This window comes from Channa argus, chromosome 4 (assembly GCF_033026475.1).
Source record: "Channa argus isolate prfri chromosome 4, Channa argus male v1.0, whole genome shotgun sequence".
NCBI lineage: Eukaryota > Metazoa > Chordata > Actinopteri > Anabantiformes > Channidae > Channa > Channa argus.
Window position 1 is genome coordinate 14,523,123 of NC_090200.1, and position 17,275 is coordinate 14,540,397.

Below are 17,275 nucleotides of genomic sequence, written 5' to 3' on the forward strand. Positions count from 1 at the left end.
TGTATTGTACTGTATTTCATGTAGTTTATTCAGAAAGCGAGACATTTTACTCTAAAGTGTGTGTGTTGTGTGTGTACTCTTTTGGTGAGACAAGAATAACAGTCTGCAATTGTGCTGTTGTCGCAAAATTTGAATACATTTTTGCTTTAAAAATTTTCTTCCCCTTGAAGTGTTTGAGAAAGCTTTTGTATAAGAAACAAATGGTTGCAACTTTTGACAATATCGCTACAAAGTTGCTGCTGTGTTTTTTAAAAATTTACTTCAAAGCCTAGAATTAGCTCTTTTCTCAATCATTTTCTTCTCTGAACAGGCAAGTGCAAATTAGAACTCACATAACACATCTCCTCGCACAGGGATTGTAGCAGTAAAATATGCCCGAACAATACCTTGTTAAAACCATGTATGTCTTTGAAACACTCTTCAGAAAAGACAATTTGTCAACAAGCATGCTGCACAAAGTCTCTGCTTGAAGAACTTTCTGAAGTGTGCAGAATTCGTCTGAGGGAAAGTTGTTGTATACAGCTTCTCCAGCCAATTTAAACATTTGATTCTCTAGTGCTTTTAGTCCTCGCTGAGAGAAAAACTAAACAGCAAGGAGACACACAGTGATACTGTGGTTGGAATGTACTCCGATGTTAATTGAATAATGGAGTTTTTCGTTTACCTTGGCCTTGCACGGTTCGCTTTCAACTTTTATTGTTCACTCTAGATGTTGATCAGTCATTCATCATTTTGGGAGGGAACACACTCTAGAAAGCTGTTTAGTTAATTGAGTGTAGGGGAGAGTTTCTCGCTCAAGTGCTCTCTCTCTCTTTGTACTTTGTGTGTGACCGTCCTAATGCTATAGCGTGAGGATCAGTGCACCAGTAGACGATGGCACAGACGCACACAGTTTGTCATTCTCACATTGCAGCTCGCCACATAAAATGTTACGCTGTGTCTCTCTCTGTAAAATCTACAAGTGACACTTTCACACAGAGGTATTTTCATTTTTCAGACACGCTCTATCAAAGTGAATCAAAGTCAACTCACTCAATCTCTTTCTCTGCTGAACATTTCCATGTACTTGTGACAGAATGGCTGAGAGGCCCTCTGGATGAAAACTGAGATTGAATGTACACAGATAAAGCAGCTGTTAACATTGTCAAATCTCTCTCGCTCTCTTTTCCCCTTACTTTGACCTCGTCTGCTTGACATTTAAAGTTGAATTTAGCTGAAATCTTTAAATAATCTGAGATTGTTCCCTACATTGGAATGATCATAGAAGCAGTTGCATGGACCTTAGGGCAGAGTGGATGTGGCTGCTGCTGCTGCTGTCCAGCCTTATATGTTCAGGAAAAGGTGGGCACAGCAGCAGCCATGGCAACTGTGGGCGGAGTTGCTGATCTGGAAACAATGGGCCAACAACATGGCCTCTCCCTGAACCTCGTCCCATACAACAACATGGTTTCACTCACCATCAACAGAGGACTTTTTTGTTACAAAAAAACACTTTGATACAGTTGTCAACTACTATGCTGGTAGGCGTTGCTCTTATAATGCTCGACTAAGTTTACTGAGACTACACATAATAACACAAGCCACTATGCTTGAGAAACTACTTCACGATTAAACTGATTTGTGTGCTTAGCTAAATGTTTGCTTCTACTTAAAGAGCCAGATCGGTGAATCTCCGCCTTTATGTGTCAGGTTTCTTCTTTTACAGCGTGCCAGAGGATATAAAATGCTGATGGAGTCCCTTAGCGTATCACACTTTGGAGTGAAGCCAGTATATGTTCCATTCCACTGCTCTTGATACTGTAATCAGCATGCAAGTGGTAGTAGGCAGTCGGCTACAGAAGTATGAGAGAGCAGCTCAGTTCTGGGGAGGCAGCACAGACAGGAGATTGGAGTCACCTGAGTGCTAGGACATGACACTCCAGGGAGAATATAGGTTACTGATCATGGGAGCCAGAGGTGTGAGATTGTGTTCTATAGTCATGAACACAGCCCCACTGCAGGATGATCCATTTCTAGTATTTAAACAGTGGAGTTTTTAAATTTGCATGTAGAATCTGTTTGTGGGGGTTATTCGCTCATCTCCCACATTTACTTCACCCTCTACTGTACCTTTTATTCTGTACTTGCTTCCGCTCCAATCTCAACCATTAACTCCCACGTGATTTGCTGTACAGTTAATACAATATTAAGTTATTCATTTTTCACATATTTTGGCAGACAGTTCTAGCATGTTGTTGCTCTTTTATAAGGGAATGATGTCTCGGTTAGAATGTGTTGTGTGGAGCATTTAGACTAATGCTGAAATACTGCGGAGGGGAAATGCAAATCTATTGTGACCTTTTGTAATGATATCACAATCTGGATCCGCCTTGTACTTACATATTCTTACACCAATTACTGTCACATCTGCAGTCTTTTACTGCTACTGCTTAATCTCCTTTGCTTGTCTGTCCACATTTGCTAAAACAGATATTCAGTTATTTCATACTACTCTATATCACTGACGCATAGTCTTGTTATACCAGTGCACAGTAGGGGGAAATGGAAAACAGAAGGCTTATTGCCACTCTCCCTAATGGTTTGAGCGACATGCCTTAAAGAATCTATAGGAGGACACTGTCTTTGATTAGCTTTGATTTTGCTCAAAGAGGTGTATTTTGGGTAGGATGTGTACAGGACCTGTAAAATGTAGTATTCTCATACTGCCACAGGAGAACCCACATTTGAAGACATCAAACACAGTGTTTTTATTCAATGTCATTTTGCATCCATGTAGGCCCCGATTTACATAGAAAGGATCAGCTTACACATTCTCTAAAAGCTGCCTTCATGTTCTCTTGGTGAAAGAAGGGTCAGTATGACACGGAGGATACACAATGAAAATTATAGCAGCTATAGAAATGACTTTTACATGTATAAATATCTGTAAATATGATCAAAATATGAAGTGTCATCACTATTGTGATTAGCTACATATTTGTTACTACAATACCTTTTAGTATACAGAATGCCTAGAAGTTTACAAAACGTGAGGCTTGTTGCAATGCCCCTTTTTTTTATGTTGAAAGGCCGTAATCAGAGAGAACACTATTTAGCCACTTGCTGCCTCTTTTATTTTTACTGTTACTAGGCAACAATTGAATCACAGTCCTTAGGCTAACCGCCAAGGTTGACACTGGGAGTTAACTAAACATCTCTAAACTTTTATATAAACATTCATCATTTCTCTAAACACCTACAAAATGGAAGGGAGGAGGGTACCTGCTCTGGCTAAGGTTGAGTGTGAGAAGTTGCACTGGACTGAACACAGAATTTGCCTGGATGATGGTCGCTTCCTGGCTTCTTGGCTCATGTATAACCACATGTATTTCCGATACCTATCTTGCAATTCATCTGATCGGACAAAACAAAACAAAAAGTCTAATGGCACCATACACATATATATATATATATATATATATATATATATATATATATATATATATATATATATATATATATATATATATATATATATATATATATATATATATATATATATATATATATATATATATATATATATATATATATATATATATATATATATATATATATATATATATATATATATATATATATATATATATATTAGTGCCATTAGATTAGCAAAAACAAAATGCAAAGTTTGTAAGGCAGAGACACAAATGCTGCGTGAAAAACTCATCATTCACAAGAAAGCATAATGCATACTCTTTTACTGTAGCCTATCATTTGAGTTTATATTGTGTCATGCATTCATGGGGTCACTAAAAACCTTTTTCACTAAGTCACTCAATAATTTTTTTTTATTCATGCACAGAAACACATGTACATCTAATTCAAAAGAGTATTATCGAGTACTTATCAGCTCATACTTATGACTCAGTAGATGGCTTACTTCCACACATGATACAGAAGCGACATGTAACACCTATAAGTAGTACAGAAGTAGGACAGGTGAAGATGTATTTTAACCACAGAGCACAGAAGGCTTTCAATTACCTAAAAATCACCTAAAAGTTTGACTCCTTCCACTTCCATCAGTGTTCTTTTTGTACTTTGTGTAATGCGGCCATCAAGAAGCTGATTGCACCTATAGATGCAGTGGCACACTGTCCATTGTGATTGCTATCATTTACATGCCATACATTTGAATACTATAATTTTCAAATGCACTACAGTACAGTTAGTGTCAAGAAGAGAAATTCCTTCATATAGTTTGTAGTCAGCAGTACTGTTTATACACATTGTGAACTGAGTGTTTCCATTTACTCATTTAGCAGACGCTTTTATAGAAAGCAACTTAAAAGTGAGGCAAGCAAAAATCTAAGTCAAGGAGAAAACATCAAAGCAAAGTCCTATCAGAAAAGGGTTTACATTGCATGAGATGCGAGGGTTTTTTGTTTTTTTTATATAGATTTAAGTGCATAGGAAGGTTTGGAAGAGTTTTTTAAATATTGGGAGTGAGTTTGCTGAGAGTCCAGAGTTTGGTAGCTCATCTTCTCTGCGGTGCTGGGGACCACCAGACGCCGTTCATTGGCAGAGCGCAGCGGACAGGAGGGGTTGTAGACCTGAATGAGGGAGTTGAGTGTTTGAAACCATTGGTCAATCAACTGTTTTTAGTATTTTGTAATAGTCATAAATAAAGCTTTGACTAGCCAAAATTTTATATGTGATATGAGATAAATAAGTAAAGAAACTGTGCTCTGAATGTTGTTTGTCATAAAATATATTCACTATGTTCACTTATGTTAATTTCACATGCTGAAAAAATCAGATGTAGGCTGATTTATAGTTAAAACTGTGGTTGATAATCTTAATGAAATCATCATAGGCTGAGTCCTTTGTTGCATGGGGGCTAATCTGCATCCATTGGACCATGTAATAAAGTAAAAATGTTTTGGCAACATCTGTCTTAGCCACCATTGGCCCCTCCTACTGGGTGACTGACTGAGACCCAGGTCAACCCACAGTCACACTCTCTGTCTGAATTACTGAAGGAAGCACTGACGGTGATTGAAGAACTACCTCATTGGTTGACTGGCTGCAGCTGCTGGGTGGAGCAATCCTTCCCTAGTAGCTGTTTCCGCCTGAATCTATTAGGAAGCTCATTCTTCACATCTCTAAAGGATGAGAGATGCATACATATTGAATGATTTTGTGCTGTATAAAACTCGTTTTGACTCAAAGACATTTGGACTGTCTAATTCAATACTATCTAAATATATCTATATATGTAAACCGTTTTATCCTACACTAAGCTAATATTTATTTAATGTACGAAAAGATTCTCTGCCTAATCAACATGAATTACAATTTGATTACAATTTACAGAAATGTATTTAGCTCCTTTTTATTTATCACCATATAGGTAAATTCAGTTGCATTTACTGCAGTGGTTTTACTCTGAATCGCTTTGAAACAGTGCTGGTGCAGGACGCTCTACTTTGCTGGATATTTTTAGTGTAAGAGGAGCTGCTCTCTCCCTCCCTGCAACAAGGGCAAGATTCATAATTTCTGTCAGTATCTGTACCCTTAAATTGCATTACAGCAGAGTGTGTAGCCCAGGAGCAAGGCTTGTAGAGCGGGTCATAGCAGCAAGATTAATTTTTAAATGAATGTTGCTGAAAAAATACGTCAGCGTAACAGTGTGCAGCTCTGAATTTAGAGCAGACGATTTTTGTTTTTTTTTTTTCATTTTAAACCGGAATTCTTAGACTCTCTTTAAGAAAAACTAAAATAAATAATACTATACAAGCAACTTATTACATGAATGCTTGTTCATAGTAATCCTGGTTCATTTTAAATAGCAAGGGTGAGTAATGCTTTATAATCCAGTGTAGTGATTGTTGTCTTGCTGTCTTTGTTGTAAATCAAATATGCCTCGTCTTCATAATAAATATTGATTTGTGATGGTGGATTAATCCCTACCTCTTGTGTCCTGTTAGGGCTCTGAATTACCAAATTCCAATTAGGATGTGAAGTTATCACAACAGCAGCCATTAGGTATTTAGATTATGGGATGCAGGAATATTGCAATTGGACAGACAGACTGGCTTGTTTTAACTGTAGTTGTGTGAACCACTGTTTGAATATATGTTACAGGAAAGCTTAATTGTCTCCAGAGGCATAGTGTGGGTCTGCAGGAAACTGACCTTGCTTTCATTCATAGATAAAAGGCCGACGTGCTCATCCAGTGTCAGTGAAGGAGGATGTAAAGTGGAGAGAAAACATATGCTTTAATCCTGCTCCTCTCAACGGTCCTCAGAACTGCTTAGGTCAGAATTACTGTCAGCCCTTCATTCAATTGACATGTGACATGCTTAACTTATACAAACAATACGGGTTTACTATAAGACTGAGATATTATCATCTTGTAAATCCCAAATCAGTGCATTTGTTAGTTTAGTAAAGGCTGCAACGATACTATTTTTCTGTTGCTTTTCTGTCTGTTTCATTTGAGCTTTGGGGTTTCTTTTCAATTGCATCACAGCTTGTTAAAATCTAATAGTCATCTTTTACAATGGTTGTACTTTCTTTAGAGTCACTATACTAATCTACCTTTTATCCCAGAGTGGCTGTTTTTATCCTCGCAGTAAGCGCTGCTGATCTTGTAAGCAGAAGATGTGTGCATCTAGATCAGTGTTTCTATGTCTGTTCACAAATGCTTCTAAAGCAGAGCGAGTCTAAAAAGCCTTGTTTACTGGGGAATCATTACTGTTTCTCCTGGGACCTCAGTTTAATGGGCTGACCTTGGATCCTGCAGCAGTGTGTGTGTGTGTTTGGGTTTGGGGGGGGTGATTTGGTGCTTCCTAAGGATAAGACATAAACATATAATGTTGGTTATTGTTTTTCTATCTCATTTACCTCAACATGTGTTCTTTTTTTAATCTGTTTTTCCTCTCAGTTTACTACGGGTCAGGAAGGTTTTGTCACTGTGACAGTAATTAATGATTAAATAAGTGTTTGCCCTGTATACGCCAGTTTTTTGTTGTTGTTGTTGTTGTTGTTGTTAGACAACAGAAACCTGGCATCCAGTGTGAGTTTTGCAGAGGACAGTCCTGTGCAGTGGGGATGTTACACAGAATGCTAATTGCAATCAGATTTTGGCACTGAGTACGTTCAAAGCAGCTGTAAAGCACTTGTATGCTCTTTACTGGTAGAAATCATGGCTGGGGCTCAATGTAGCACATCTATTTTAGAAGTTCAGCGGATCCTGGCTTTAGTTATTCTCTGCATGTTCTACATCTTGCATTCTACACAGGCATTTATTATGGCATTAATCAAATAAGCACCCCTCTACAGCATTGTTTGAATGTTATTCACTTTCATCCACAACCCCCCTTTTTTCTATTCTGCTACACATTTGTTACTATTGTTGAATCATTTGCAGGTCTGATTAGAAAAATTTCTGCCAACAAAGTTTAAAATTTAATCTCCAGCTGCCTCCTAGTTGTTGTGTGACAGACTAGTGGAGTAATCTCAGCTGTTGTTGCTCTCGGGCTCTTTGCTGCTGGTGGAATAACAGTCAAGTCATTAGAGTTGTGTCCTATACAGATGGCTCCTGCCTTCCCTGGTCTCTATTGAATTTGTTCATGTTAGGAGTCCCAAGCAAGCTGCTCTTTCGCCATTTAGTAATAAACATACCTAATTCAATGCAGTATGCTCCTGCTGTGGATAAGTGATTGTCTTGCAAAGTAGTGTTATGAAATTACATCTTTATGTCCACCTGGTGATGTAAAAGGGGTAATAAAAGAAGTAAGATTCAACATGTGAGTTGTTTCACATCTCTCCGTTATCAGACGCTGGCTCATCCATGCTTGAGAGCCGAGCTAATGAGGAGCTGGCTGCAGTGCAGTGTTTGCATGAGAATCCTAGTGAAAAACGTGCTCTCACACCACTGTAAGCTCAGGGATTATCATTATCCTCCTGGGTTTCATCATGTGGTTTCTGCAATATGTACTCTCTGAAGTGACTGATGCTACTCACAACAGATACTGAAGTGACTGTTGCTCCAGCTGTAGACCCACAGTAATCTATACCAAATAACATCTGAAGCCATCAGAAGTAGCTTTGTGAGCGTTGTGAGATGGACCTGTCTGAAATATCAATGTGTAACTTTCACAAAACTACAAACATTTTAGCTGCACAAATTTGAAGGGTGTGTGGGAGTTGTTTTCTCTGAGCCTTGTATATTGTGAGCCCACATACGTGCCCATGTGGCCTGCTGTGTTGTCAGTCTGGGGTCTGAAGCTGCTTGTCTAGAAATAGACAACAGAAACCTGTGGAAGAGCTGGATGACAAAGACTCTGTGGGGCTTCTCCGCCAGCCTGTATAGAGGAGAGCTCATGCAGTGCCATTACCCCTTCTTCTTTGTGCTTGTCTTTCTCACTTTGTTTGAAAAAAAAAAAAAAAAACTCAGGGAAGGAAAGAGGCTACTGAAGAGTAACCCATGTCCATGACAGAGCCGCATCTGCAGACGGGCTCATTCACAGCTCCATCATTATAGAAAATTTACTTCTCATACTTTCTCTGCTTGGGGCTCAAAAGAGGCCTGTGGATGAGTGGCGAATCCTGAGCACAAAAAACTCTTTGTTTCCTAAGTGTGACTGAGTTCTGAATTGTGTCAGTGTGAAGATTTGAACTTTTGCATTTATATCCAACTGGAGGAAAATGCAAAAATTCTTTTAGTGTTACAATAGAAGTCACAATATAGTACAGCAGACATAGTTAGATTATGAGATTATTTAATTAATCAATGACCACAGAATTATTCAGAAACTGTTTGATTTCAGATATTGTTTTAATAATTTTTAAGCCAAAAGAATTGGAATCAAATATGTCAGAGTAATTTTTGTTCATAAAGAGTAACCCATACATTTCAGATAAGCATCATAATGTGCATATACATATGTTTAGGTGCATATAGATCTGACATGATATATTTTAACTGATTCACCCTAATTGCAGTATGTGATAAAACACCACTGATTTGTGTGACAGTGAAGCCTACTTCAGGGGGGAGAGTGCAAGCCAGGAGAGGAGCGAATAATGATGCGGTGGTGGAATGTCATTTTCTGAGTTTTGACTCCACTCTTGTTATTCCTGCTGATTACAGAGATTTGCACTTTTTCCCCTTTTTTTTTCCACTAAAAGGTTATGTTGATCGCCTTATTTCAGCTAATTCTCCACACACCGCAATCACGCAGAGGTTTCCACACATGTAACCATGTAAGAAGAGCAGGGCCGCTGAGGCAGCGTTACAGCATAACACACACTCAGATGTAGAATGTAGAAAATGTCGCCAGGGACGTAATTGTGATGATTTGTGCTGTGCCTTGCAGTGTTATATTTTACCCCTGAGGCTTCCTCTTTACACTTTCAAGCACAATTGTTTGATAAGTGGACATTTCCATAATGGCTTGTTCATACCGTTCCTAACACAGACCGTCTATAAGGTATTGAAGCCAGGAGATTGACTTCACACATGCTGAACTTTATATAAAGGTTTTGCTTCTGTTTTCCAGGTGTGTAGGTCGGTGAGGTCATTCTACTACCCACCAAGATGGTGGCCTTGTCACTAAAGATCTGTGTACGCCAGTGCAATGTTGTGAAGACAATGCAGTTTGAACCATCCACGCCTGTGTACGATGCCTGCAGAATCATCAGAGAGAGAGTCCCGGAAGCCCAGACAGGACAAGGTTGGTGAATGACTCAGAAATGGTGAATCAAATTTACATAATGGAAATCTATGAGCATCTAAATTTGCATACACTGTCTCACTTCGTGTTTCAAGCTTCAGATTATGGCCTATTCCTGTCTGACGATGATCCCAGGAAAGGGATCTGGCTTGAATCTGGAAGAACGCTGGATTACTACATGCTGCGAAATGGGGTAGGATTCGGTCATATACTCTAGGGTGGAGAATTGTCAGTTGCACTTACCATCTGTTAAAATGATTTACATTTTCTGGAAGAAACCGAGATATTTATGTCTCCTTTTTTTGCTGAGAGGACTGCAGTTTTCTGTCGAGTATAATCAACAAGATTGCAGATGTCACCCTGCTTCTTCTCCCCCGTTTTTTTTATTTTTTTTTTCCAGGACATCTTGGAGTATAAGAAGAAACAAAGGCCACAAAAGATCAAAATGCTAGATGGTGCAGTTAAAACCATCATGGTGGATGACTCAAAAACAGTAGGGGAGCTGCTTGTCACCATATGCAGTAGAATAGGTGAGTCTCAGATCGCGGGTAATATGAATCATACCAGTTATGGTCTAGAGCTTGACTTTTTCATACTTTATTTTCAGTCTGAAACATACCCCTTGACTTCATACTAAGCATCATTATGTTACTGTTTTTTTGTGCTGTTGAATTCATATTTAAACAGCAGCCTTTTTACGCAGTTTGCAGTATTCATTTAAGCCTGATAAAGTCCTAATTACTTTTTGTTTAGAATATGATGGACATCATTTGTCAAGCACAAACTAGCTTGTTTCTAATAAATGCTGAAGTGTGCTTTCAGAGGGCCAGACTGTGTCATCCTTGCCAGTCACAGAGGTGTTCCCTAAGCTGTATATATCAATTATAATGCGCTGCTATCAAGCTCAATTGGGTGGGGAGGAGAATGATGTGTGGCTGGCAGATAGCTTTATTGGAAAATGTTTGTTTGGACTAGGTCTTTCTGCTTGGCTTCCTCTCCTCCTATGCTCCCATTTTAGTTTGCTGGCTCTGTACCAGATTCCCTTCACTTCTGTTTCAAAGCAGAGAGAAAGAGATGAAAAGAGAGTGCTAGAGAATTGCAGAGATGCTCTCTCCATCATTGCAATAGTTATTGTGCCACTTCGAGGCATCTTCTCTGAGAATCCCCTGGCTAATTTGTGGCCTTTTCAGGAATCACCAACTATGAGGAGTACTCCCTTATTCAAGAGGTGACAGAGGACAAGAAGGAGGACGGAATGGGGACGCTGAAGAAAGACAGAACGCTGCTGCTACGAGACGAGAGGAAGATGGAAAAGCTCAAAGCCAAACTCCACACAGATGATGACTGTGAGTGTGAGCATGCAAAAGTGTAGTTGGTATCTTTATGGCTTTTCACTCGTATCTTATTTTGCATGCTTTATCTGTCTCAACAGCATCACCTGGACATGCGCTTTATTACTCAAGCCTAATTTATTTATATAAAATTCTTAAATAAAATTCCAACTGTTACTACTTATTTTGTCCAGAGGACATTTAAATTGATTTATTAAATTTCAAAACATTTGAATATACTGTATATATCAAACTTCCAGCTTTGGCTGGAACCAGCTTTTACCTCAGCAGAACATAATTCAAATGACACTGTTCATACCCGGACAAGATTTTCACTTCCCCAAGACTCATTTGGAAGATGTCTGAGATGATCTTTCTGCCCATCTGATGCTTTGAAACTGCCTGGTTAATTTCACCATTAGTGTCCTCCTCTGGTAACATCCAGTCAATGTTTATTAATTTCGGTGCATGTGGTAACAGAGCATGTGTATTGATTGGGCAGTGAACTGGCTGGACCACAGCAGAACATTCAGAGAGCAGGGAGTGGAGGAAAGTGAGACTCTGCTTCTCAGGCGCAAGTTCTTCTATTCGGACCAGAATGTGGACTCGCGGGACCCTGTTCAGCTAAACCTGCTCTATGTTCAGGTAAAATTGTTATACACACAATTATGCTGGGGTAGCAGACTACAGAGGGCAACAAAGGGCTTTTTTTTTGAGGGGGGGGATTACAGCCCAAACTGAAAAGAGAATCAATGAAGCATACTGCAGATTCTTGGGGTGTTTCGCATTTTTATTTTAGAAGAAAGAAATATAACAGGAGAGACAGCAGTGTAATTACACTAAATAATTGTGTTGTAGCATACACCTACAGTATCATTTGGCCAGATCTGGACAGACTAAAGTGTGGTTAGTTCAGATGTGGTCCAGAGGGGTTTGACTAAATTCTGGGTTCATGTTGTGCAGTGGCACAACGATGCACTGTAAGTCCATGCATGTGAAGGCAAAGCTTTAGTCACAGATGTTAAAGATGCATTTTGTCTTGCTGTTATGCTATTGTTAATATTAAAATATTGATTAGTGCAGCTACATTTTTTTATTCACCAACACACCACTCTTTCTAGTTTTATGTATGTGTGTATATAGAGTGTGTATTTATATATATAGATAGATAGATAGGTAGATAGATAGATAGATAGATAGATAGATAGATAGATAAAAAAAGTTATTATCACCAGTGCTGTTCCCGATTGTCGGTCTGTAACTTTGACATGAGCAGTCAGCTAAAGGATGCAGCTCTATTAGCTTTCCAAGATCATGCTGTTGGTTACTCTTTACTCCACTGTGCAACTGGAAAAATTTGTGATTCCTTAGAGGAAATTACATTTAGATGTTTACTTAAAAATAAAAATGTGGGCTACTGTCAGCTATTAAAATTACCTTTCCCTAGTAAGTTGACTTGCAACAGCACACCTGCTTGCTTTTCACAGATATATTTAGGCTAGAAATGCTAACATAAGTTTGAATCGCTGCATCAGAAGTAGGTAACAAACTAGGTTACAAGTAAAATTACCATTCTTTCATCATACATCACCACATCCTGGTCTTGTTTGATGACAACTGCTGTTAAAGTAAAAAAATAAAAGACAGGAGCAAACACACAAAATGATGTTTAATACCACACAATTTAACGTTTGCTCTCACCACATGTAACCCATGTCCATGAGTTTTGTGGTTATTAAAACAATTCTTCACATTACATACAACACTGTATCAGGTAGAACCTCATTTGACATTTGGGTTTGTCTGGTAGCTTCTAGATGAGGTGGAGTGTATTAACCCAATTTTCCTATGGGATTAATAAAGTTATTTGAATCTTGAAGTCTCTCTGTGAGTATGTGTGTGCTTAGAGGTGCAGGTTCTACCAGCTCTGGTTAACTGAGGGAGCCCTGCTTGCACCACAGGAGTGCCTGAGCAAGAACAATTGAGTAGCACCGTACACTACTGCGCACATTACTGCATTGAGATTAGCCCCTCCAGGCAGGGGAGGAGAGCTCCCTACACCTGGACTCAAATAGCAGGTTGTTGAGTACTCAAACAAACATGCATACAAAGGGAGCAGGGTTAAAATGCTGTAGTCAGTCACCTTTGTGTTGGTGTTTATCTTGATGTCCTGTCCGTGCATGTAACTGTATTTGATCTATTGGTATGTGTCTGTCCATTCTGCTGCATAACAATCCTCCACAGCACATAAATCACCACTAAATCTGAAGGCGCTGTGATTTAGCCCTTTTCCCCCAAATTTTTGAGCTTTCTTTTTCCTATTTAAAACCATGGCTAGGCCGCACCCCCTGTGTTGCATGGACAGTATGCAATTTTGTATGCACTCTGTAGTTTGTGTAAATAAAAGTAATTTTTAAAAAACAGTAATACAAAACATTATTGTCGCATGCTGTGCCTCAAAAAAATACATGAACATAGAAGCTTTGAAAATCTGCTAAGAGGTATGCCATGAATTGAGTATAGATTTTCATATTTGGCTCTTTTGTCCCCAGTCCCCGCTGTTTCGGGAATTCCTGAATGTGTTCATAAAAGAGCCTTCCACCCCCCATGTCTGCTTCTGCTGCTTTCCCCTTATACAGTATCTGTCTGTTCCTGTTTTTGCTTCCATTTTTTTATCCTCACTTTTCTTCCCTTCCAGTTTTGCCTGTCTCCACTCCAGCTCCATCTCCTACACATTCTGACATAATCACACACATCTCCACCCTCTTACCCTGGCACACATTACAGCACAGTGCATATCATGCTCTCCTCTCAACACAGACTCATATTTCCTTTCACAGTAACAACCAGGCCCCCACCCCCGCCTCCTTTTTTCCTCTCTGTTGCCCTTCCTCATCTATCTTTCTCTTGTTCTCTCTCTCATACACACTTGGATTGTTACACAGGCAGGCATCACAGAGGCTCTTCAGATGGCACTGGATCTAATTTGTCATTGTGTAAAAAAAGGCCACGCAGAGCCAGAAGAGAGATCTTTAGCAGAGTGGAACATACTTCAGGCTTCTCTTGCATTTTCTTTTCTTTCTTTTTATAACCATCTTACTCTCTTCATTTTCCCCTTCAATATCTCTCATCATTCACAAGTCATGTAATTCTCAGAACCCCTGCAGTAGTTAGTAATTAAATTCAGATTGTGCAGATGATGACATTATTGCAGGCATTTGTTTGACAGAGCATCCCTGCAATGATTTGGTTGATTTAAAGCTTCCATGATCCCAAACCTAAACACCATCCCAGCCACCCACCCACCCACACAGTAATGGAAGCTCTGCCAGTAACAGACTAATCTCCTTTAGTACTCGGCCACTCCCTTTCTGTCATGTATTTGTGCTAAGACCAGGATAAACCTTTGTAGCAATAGCATCACCCTGTGTTGTCTGGTCGTTTGCTTTAGCTCGCTTTAGTAAATTCTGGGAGTATTCGGTTTGTACCACATGACAGCATAACCCAAAGCCAATGCTAAACAGTACAATTTAAGATTCATCTTCAAACAAAACATTGTCATTCGGATCAAGAGGGTGTTGAATACTCCTTTAGTGTTTGATTTATTAGCTGTGGTTTTTAATCAAACACTGTCCATTTGGTTGTTTTAGTCCATCTGTGTGTCAGCATTTATTTGTATGGCTGTGTGTATGCTCTGCTAGGGCATGCTGGACCCGTTGACCTCAGATTTGCAGCCTCAGGGAGTATGTGTCACAGCTTTTGACGTCTTGTGCGTCACTTCTACTGATGCTGCTCTATTAAAATGTCCTAGAAGCAGTGCCGGTTTCACTTGCCTTATCCACTTGGAGAAATTCAGGGGCTGTCATATGTGTTGACGAACATGGTAGAATTATGGGATCATTCATTTAACCAGAGACTTGTGCCTGTAAATTAACAGCCCAAATCGTATATCAATTATGAATACAGTTATTAGAGTGCAATTCATAGCAGCAAAACCAAACACAATATACATTATAAGCACAGCCAACAGTTCAGTAGTTTTTGTTTTATCTTAGCCTGTCTTTGAATATATGAAGCATAACAATCAGTTCAGGCTTTGGAATTAAGCTATGCTTTATATGCTCCATATGAGTCCGGCTTGCATCATCTGTTTCATCCATGCTTTGCAATCACTGGCACGCTCACAGGTGTGTGGCTATCAGATATAGAATATCATCAAAAAGATTGTCCCTCTAGGATTTCAGAGAGAGAAATGCCTGATTTCATGACAGCTTTTCCTAAAAAAAAAAAAAAAACTTGTGATGCATGTTGCAAGGTTCTGATGATGTTTTTTGAATTACAAGGTTGTGCATAATTCAGAGAACTGGTTGAATCAGTCATTGAAGTTCCTAGAGGGACTGAAAAGTGTACAGCATACTCATTAACACCTGAGTCCTCTCACTTTACTGTGAGACTATTACTGTTATGACACCACCTTTTGTGCAGCTCCCCTCACTACACCACATCTGGACGTACAACCATATACTAAACTTTAAATGGAACCGGACATTTACATGCAACATAGAGAAACTGGTTAATAACTTCCCTGCATATATGCTTCTAATAGACTAGTATAAGGGTTCTAATCATCTTTGTGTCAAACAGATTGCATTAACTCTGGAGATGGAGTTTCTGGCTGCCTGGTCCCTGTTACAATTAACACTCTGCTGGATATTGGCTCTGATAGATGCCCAATAAAATGTATTACTCACATTACTGGTCTTATAGTCTCATTTCATTATTTGGGTTGCGTTGCGCCCTGTCATCAATTATCATCATGCTAGTTACTGATAGTGTAGTAACATAAGGTGGCTACATCCAACAGTATCCTGGTCAGAGTGCTCCAACTGTCTAGTCTAATGTGAATTTCTCAAAACCAGAATCCATACCAGAAGTGATCCATAAGATTGGTAATACTGTTGTACACTGGCATGCATGTAACACAGTAATTGTGAAATAGTATAATGCTAAAGCATTTTTGACATGACTGTCAAGGCAAACAACTATTACTTTGCACACACTTTTTGTTGTGTTCATAGAAATTAACTCATATACATATATAATGCCAAAATTCCTTCAAATCTTACTTGAAAACCAATGAGCTCAGTACTTATTGGACAATGAGGATGGTAGAGTTACAAGTCAGTGATGTGTGTTAGAGCCTTTTCTATACTGCAGATTGCAAGATCATCAGATCAAGTGCACACACTTTCGAAGCTCTAGAAGAAGACCCATACAGTCTCTCTCTCAGCTGAAAGAACATTGATTTACAGTAGATGGTCAGCAACCAACTGGGAACCATCATGGCACAGACCTTCCATGACCTGGTTGGTGTTGGAACAGCAGAATACCTCTTAACAGTCAAGTGAGTTTTACATTGCCATTAACAGGCTGCCTCCCAAGAAAGACTGTTAAGCAATGTAGTGCTGGCATCTTGCTGCGAGGCTGTTTTTCTGCCAGTGAATACAATGATTTAGGAGAAAGATTAACCTCAAACTGATGGTTGAAACTTGGACACACTTGGGTGTTCCAACATGACAAAGACCCAAAACACACATCAAAGCTGGCTGTAGAGTGGCAGGTTTTAAAAGCAGGGTTTTGGACTGTAGGTTTAGTTATGAGTCTGTACACCACCAGATTCCATTGTCAATTTAAGATGTGATACACACTTGTGAGAGGTTATACAAGTGTGCATACCTGTGTATCTGCAGAAAAGATAAACTCAGTGCAAATATATTCTCTGTAACCAATCTGCATCCACCAAACAACACTTATTTTAGAATGACAATCTTTACACCTAGGTCTCCCATTTTTCCTATCGTCTTACTTCAGAATAATACAGTCAAATACACAGTGTGTGCCAGAGTGAATGGCATGTGTGAGGGCTAATTTTAGAGTGGCTTCTTGTGTTCAGTAATAGCTTATGTACTCTGCTACGAATGGCACCGGGGAAAGGACTTGATTGTGAGTGGTGGAGGTTGTTGTCCTAATTACAGCTGTAAGCTGCTGCTTAGTTTTTCATTGATGTAATGGGACATAAGAATGAGTGGAGTTCATGCTGTGCACTGATATGCTAATGGTAAAAGCACTGATGGAGCCTTTCTCACTGTCAGCAAGGCCTCTCAGCTTCTGGACCCATTAATTTTGCAGCGGTGAACTAGAAAGAGAGAAAGAGGGAAGTAA

At 39.2% G+C, this 17,275-nt stretch overlaps 1 protein-coding gene across 6 annotated transcripts in view; it reads left to right on the forward strand.

Annotated features, from left to right (window-relative positions):
- Positions 1 to 17,275, forward strand: part of tln2b (talin 2b) — a 74,862-nt gene that overhangs the window by 20,158 nt on the left and 37,429 nt on the right. For 5 of the 6 annotated variants that reach the window (XM_067501798.1, XM_067501800.1, XM_067501801.1 and 2 more), the window contains 5 exons: positions 9,549 to 9,722; positions 9,818 to 9,915; positions 10,123 to 10,252; positions 10,913 to 11,068; positions 11,556 to 11,698. In XM_067501798.1, the coding sequence (XP_067357899.1) occupies positions 9,587 to 9,722; positions 9,818 to 9,915; positions 10,123 to 10,252; positions 10,913 to 11,068; positions 11,556 to 11,698 (663 nt within the window). In that variant the 5' untranslated portion in view covers positions 9,549 to 9,586. Of the gene's footprint in view, positions 1 to 9,548; positions 9,723 to 9,817; positions 9,916 to 10,122; positions 10,253 to 10,912; positions 11,069 to 11,555; positions 11,699 to 17,275 lie in introns of those variants that run through there. The other variant, XM_067501804.1, reaches the window with a different exon arrangement.